Genomic DNA, 6,052 nt, shown 5'->3' on the forward strand with positions numbered 1-6,052 from the left:
GGTGAAATTATGTAGTTGGAGGTCATAAAACTCCTGGAGCCCGCGGAGGAACAGATGAATTGGAAATCCAAGTCCCCTTAATATGTAAGGAACAAGGCATACCCGCTCCCCCATAGTGGGGCTGGGGAAGCTCACCGCTTGCTCCCTGCCGTTGTAGGTGGCGAGCCCGGCTCGAACGGGAACCATATACGCTGCAGGGAGAAATCCCTTAGTCTGCAGTTCGACTAATCGACTGTGTGGGACAGAACACCTCTACCAATCACCGGGCTTAGGGCTACGGGGGCGGGAGGAGGAGCTGCGGTTGTCGGCCATGCTGGAGTGGATTTTTTCGAAGCACGCTCCGATGAATTCTCACTGGGGGAGGATGATATGGATAGGATCTAAGAATCCCCATCCCTTTAATAGACAATTTATTTATCTGGCTAGGGGGGCGAATGTAAAAACGCTCAGGCTCCTCGTATTCATTCGACGCGTGGAAGATAGCCCTTATTGGGCGCAGAAGACAAGAGGTCCAACATTTGTGGGGCCGAACACTACTTAACAAACATTCGAAATTTGGAGAAGAACCCGCCTTGCAATGCCGAAGACAATACTGCGTGTCGGACTTGACGCCATTGAAGCCTGGTTCGGGGGCTACTGAGGGAGTCCTGGATTAGGGGGTCTCCGGACAGCTGGACTATATCCTTTGGCCGGACTGTTGTACTATGAAGATACAAGATTGAAGACTTCGTCCCGTGTCCGGATGGGACTCTCCTTGGCGTGGAAGGCAAGCTAGGCAATACAGATATGTATATCTCCTCCTTTGTAACCGACCTTGTGTAACCCTAGCCCCCTCCGGTGTCTATATAAACCGGAGGGCTTTAGTCCGTAGGACAACAGACGATCATACCATAGGCTAGCTTTTAGGGTTTAGCCTCTCTGATCTCATGGTAGATCAACTCTTGTACTACTCATATTATCAAGAATAATCAAGCAGGACGTAGGGTTTTACCTCCATCAAGAGGGCCCGAATCTGGGTAAAACATCGTGTCCCCTGCCTCCTATTACCATCCGCCTTAGACGCACAGTTCGGGACCCCCTACCCGAGATCCGCCGGTTTTGACACCGACAGCGACACCCCACCGTGCTTGGATCTCCGCCGACCTCTCCGCAGCTGCGCGTGCGTCCTCTTCTTTCTTGCGGCGGCGGGCCTCTCTTTTCTTGAGTGCTTTCTGACTTTTCCGCTCTCTCTGTGTGGCTTTGGACACCTCTTGCTCTACCCCCCATTCAGCCTTGGCAGCTTCAAATGCTGCCCACATAGGTGTGAGGTCGCGAGCGGCGATGAACTCGGCACGGCGGGATGCCACCGCTTGCCTACCATTATGTGTGCTATCGTGGGCGGCGAGGAACTCGGCGCGGCGGGATGCCATCGCTTCCTTACCGGTTATTGTGCGGTGCGGTGGAATGAACGACGCTTGGTGACCGCTCTAGGGTGGAGTGGCCGGGCAACTGTAAAGTGCATTGGTTTGTCAAGAGCTCAAGGACAGAAGACGAAGGAAATTTGGATTCCCCTTCAATCCTAGTCATTTATACGGTCACTGGCTTAGCGTATAGCTTCATATTTGTCTGGTTGACCAGTCAAACAGTCCGCATGCGCCTCATCAGCTTGTGTTCTTTATCTATCTATCTACTATCTATGCGGGCCTACCTGTCAGTGGAGAAAGAAATAAAAACCAAAATTATGTGTATGTGACACTACTGTTTAGATGTTTGCTGGAGGCCTCTGCGAACACCGAGCATGTATTCACCTGGCTCAACACCAACGGTCATACTCGTGACTCGGCGCCTTGCTCATGTATATCGTCCATCACAACCACAATCTATAAAACAACCTAGCTAGAGAGAGTACTATGGTGCGGAGTATGTACTATCGTGAGCAACCGATCATAGTGCCACTGCACAAGAGTGTGTGTCCGATCGATTCGTCCATTATTCGTAAGTTATGTATGGTTGTGTGGTGTCTAATGGTGGTCGTCGAATGCTAGCTGGCGACAAGAGCGGTTGCATGGACGCCTAGTTGTTAATATGTGCCGCATACGCTTCAAAGGCTCGTCATGCATGAGTTCACATTTTACCACCACGCCAGCGTCTGACCGCCCTGGCCTAGCGAAACCCCTTCCATCGCTAGCACGCGCTTCCCGCCTAAAACGATCACCGTCTCTCCAAAACGTCAATGCCGCATTCACCGGCCTTAACTGCAGGTGCAGTTGGTGTGTCACTGAAATGCGGGCCTGATGCCCGTTGGGTTAAGTCACTCAAGTAGCATCTGCATTCACGCCCGATGCGACCTCTAACTTGCGCCGACATTGCAGCAATGCGATGGCCGAGAGAGCGCCACCCGCGCGGCATCCCAGTGCAAGCGACTGCTCCGTGTTAATGACACCATGACTGCCGACCAACCTACCCCGGTGCCAGTCGTCCATCTGTCTGCCGCGGCTCATTGCCATTCGCCCGCTATATTAACTTGAGCCCCAGCTCCCATCCATAGCCAAAGACCCACACTCATTCTCCTCCAGTCCCTTCCTTCTGTTGGCACCACTCCAACCATGGCCTCCGGGCACTCCAAAGCTCTCTTGGACGTACTGTCGCAGGAGCAGACGAAGGACATCGGGGGCTCCGCTCCGGGAGCGCTCCAAAACTCTCTTGGACGTACTCTCGCAGGAGCAGACGAAGGAGATCACCGGCTCCCCCCCCCCGGCCGCCCTTCGCCGCCATGACCACGAAGCCGGCAAGCATGCGCGGGGGCAGCCGGCAGGGAGGAAGAGTAGTACACGGTAGGTCGCCACCGCTCTCGTCCCAGGAAGGCCACCGCTCCTCCACTCAGTCGACGCCAAGCTTGGTGGGATAAAAATCGGCGACCAATTAGCCGGTTGACGGTGACATGGAGGCGGAAATCTTCATAACCTTGTGCTTCGAAGGAGGAGGTTATCGAGGTGCATAAAGAGGAGGCAAAGGCAATGGTCGGCTTTCTCGGGTTCATGGCCGGACATGCTGGTCGGGGCCCGACGATCGTTTAGATTAGGTTTACAGTAGATTTTAGTACGGTTTGTGCGAAATATGTAATGAATTTCGACCACTTTATAGGAAAAGTTCTCGAAATGTAATGAATTTCATCCGGTCATTTGAAATTTGCTTTGTTTGCACGAATTTCGTCCGGTTAGTTCATATAGTTGTCGAAAGGTATGCGGGAAGCATTGGATGCCATCCATCAGTATCCTCGGACAGATGCCGGTGTAAATTTGAGGGCTAGCACTAGAGATGCCCTAACTATCATGCTATAATCCCTAACGGTGCTCCATTATTTCGCAGGGAACAATTATCCCTCGATCAAAATCAAATCCGCCGTATTTTGCACTCCTCCCAGGTAAGAGTGTAGACTCTTGCTTACATAAAAATGGAGCAAGTGGACGGCACTGTAGCACGTCATATCACTCAAACTAGCCCGCCTAACGTGCAGGAAAGCAACGCCCTCGTCATTTTGTTCTGGATTTCTATCAATCGATCGCACGAAAATGTTACGCTTTGCAAGTTCAAAAGGAAAAGGCGGCACACTTACAACTCATACGCGTCATGTTCACGTCGCACCCTCGATAGTCTGGCTCGCACGCCGCTCACCAGAGGGGACACACGTTGTCTTGCATTTTCACTAACATGTGGGATTGCAATTGAATAAACCATCGATAGCCGAAATCTAATCGCTCGGCGGGAGTCGGCTGAGAGGAGAGAGACGGGGGAGGGAGAAGAGATCGCCCCCCGCCGTGCATGGACTCTAAGAAATATGTGGTGATAATGTGAGGTGGGCCATGCGGGAGTCTGCACCTCTTCCAAGCCTGCTTCTAACCGCCCTGGCCCACCAGAACCCCTCCCCCACCCCACCACCTCCCTGTGCGCGCTCCCCCCTCAGAGGCCAGCTGCCCGCATTCATAGCAAGTAGTACCAGTAAAATTCTGGGCTATAAAGGGAATGTACAATGGTTGATAAGATAGTCTTATCATAAGTCTTGCATGTAATTTAGAGATGACAAAAAACATGTGTACAATGGATCATCTCTTAGCCTTATCTTCAATAACTAGTTATTCCTAAAAACATGGTGAAACATATTGTGCTAAGAGATCATCTCTTGTCTTCTCGACAAGCCCGCTTATGTGGAGGAGAGAGAGGCACTGACAAAGTCAAGGAGTTGGATCTGCAGGAGCCCGTCTCTAAACGTGGTCCTAGGTATAAAAAACTAATTCTAAAAAAAGAGGCATAAAAAACAATTGTGTCTAAGAAAGAAAGGTAAAAAACATTTGAGAGGAAATAGATAGAGAGAGAGAGTTAGAAAACGTTGTAACCTTATAGTCAACACTATGGTAGTATTACATGAGGAAGGAGGGAGTGGTGCACATGCCAAGTTCACTAGGCTGTCGTGTTTCACACTCCTCCGTCGTAACAGTGGAGACAATAGATTTCATCAAAAATAAACAATGAATACTCGTTGCTCGTCCACTAGCTATATCGGAAAGAATACTTTCATTCGCCGACATGTGGGACGTCGACCATCCTGGTCCACCTGCCATGCACAAAATTACCCTGGTCCACCTGCCATGTACAAAGTTAGTCGGACGAAGGAACCATCATGACTTCGTTGAATTCCGCTTCTTCATGAAAACTTACTCTACCCGCGGTACTGCTACCACACGCGAAGAATGGACGGCACTGTACCACGTCATATCACTAAAACCCACTATGCCAAACTAGCCAGCCTAGGATTGGTACTCCCTCCGTTTCAAAGTTAGTAGTACAAAGTTGACTCATCTATTTTGGAATGGAGGGACATCTCTATACTGCTATGATTTTGTGTTGTACGTCTCTATACTTTTGCTACGATTTTCCTACCCTATGAACCAAATGAGGTCTGAATGTATCCTGTCGACAATTGTCTGATCGATCGCTAAGCCTACAATTTTAGGAGCTTGGGATATTGGCCGATCGACAATGGATCAGTATAAGCGTACCATGAGCTCATCAGGCCCAACATTTCTCTTCGGTGAGTGTTTTGCAAGTACTATAGCTCGCACAGTAGCTAGCCTACTAACACCAAGAATCTTCAATAAGCCATGCTGATATGATAAACAGTTCAAACTTACATCTAAGCATGCCATATATTACATCAGAAGTTGGTGAGGATACATCTGTTTCCATAACTCAGAGAGGGTTCTCATAATTCACTATCAAACAAAAGTAGCAAGTACCGCCCACACAAGACAGTGCACTAGCCCTAAGATGGTTTGATAACACACACCGTTCTAGTAATTAAAAATAGGGCAATGCAAACTACCCTAAAGGATTAGCGCGACCAACTATTTCTTGTCATCGATCTCTCGGGCAATGACCACAGCACGGACAGCGGCATGGGAATCGATCTCTGGGGAGATGTCCACATGAATGACCATGACATCGGAATCGATCTCTGGGGCGATGTCCATAGGATGGACAGCGGCATCGGAATCGATCTCCGGGGCGATGCCAACAGGACGGACCATGACATCGAAAACGATCTCTGGGGCGTCGTCCACAGGACGGGCCGCGACATCGGAATCATCAAGGACGTCCACCGGCACCTGCACAACCCTAACGTATTAGCAAGCACATTGCAAATAATCAAAAACCACAACTTTCGGTAATAAGCCATTATTTTTTACCTTGTGCAGCTCACCGGGGGATCCCATCCCTCCGGGGGCCATCTCCTCGTCCTCGATGGGAGCCATCACCTTGCCAGGGGAATACTGCTTCTCAACGGCGACTATATCCTCAAACTCATCCTTGAGCCTCGCGTAGGTGGCCATCAGTGTTTCTGGGGTAGGCACGGTGGTTCCCTTGATGTTCTTCCAACTTTCTTTGAGGAGTTCGTCCACCAACGTCGTCAACTCTTTGGCCAGTGCTTGTTTCTTGGAGTTCTTCGTCTCCATGGGTTGGCCCGCCAGCATGGTCAACTCGTTGGTCGGTGCTCGCTTCCTGGAGATCGCTATCT

General features: G+C 50.3%; 1 protein-coding gene across 1 annotated transcript; it reads right to left on the bottom strand.

The window, feature by feature from the left end:
* Positions 1-5,381: 5,381 nt before the first annotated feature.
* LOC147964047 (uncharacterized) lies at positions 5,382-5,789 on the bottom strand. The gene is made up of 2 exons (XM_087528115.1): positions 5,724-5,789; positions 5,382-5,642 (listed from the first exon to the last, which is right to left on the bottom strand). Exons 1-2 carry the CDS (start codon positions 5,787-5,789, stop codon positions 5,382-5,384), a joined length of 327 nt encoding a protein of 108 aa, XP_087384241.1.
* Positions 5,790-6,052: the final 263 nt, after the last annotated feature.

The sequence above is a fragment of the Triticum urartu genome, chromosome 6A, assembly GCF_056163025.1.
Source record: "Triticum urartu cultivar PI428250 chromosome 6A, HENAU_Tu73, whole genome shotgun sequence".
NCBI classification, from domain to species: domain Eukaryota; kingdom Viridiplantae; phylum Streptophyta; class Magnoliopsida; order Poales; family Poaceae; genus Triticum; species Triticum urartu.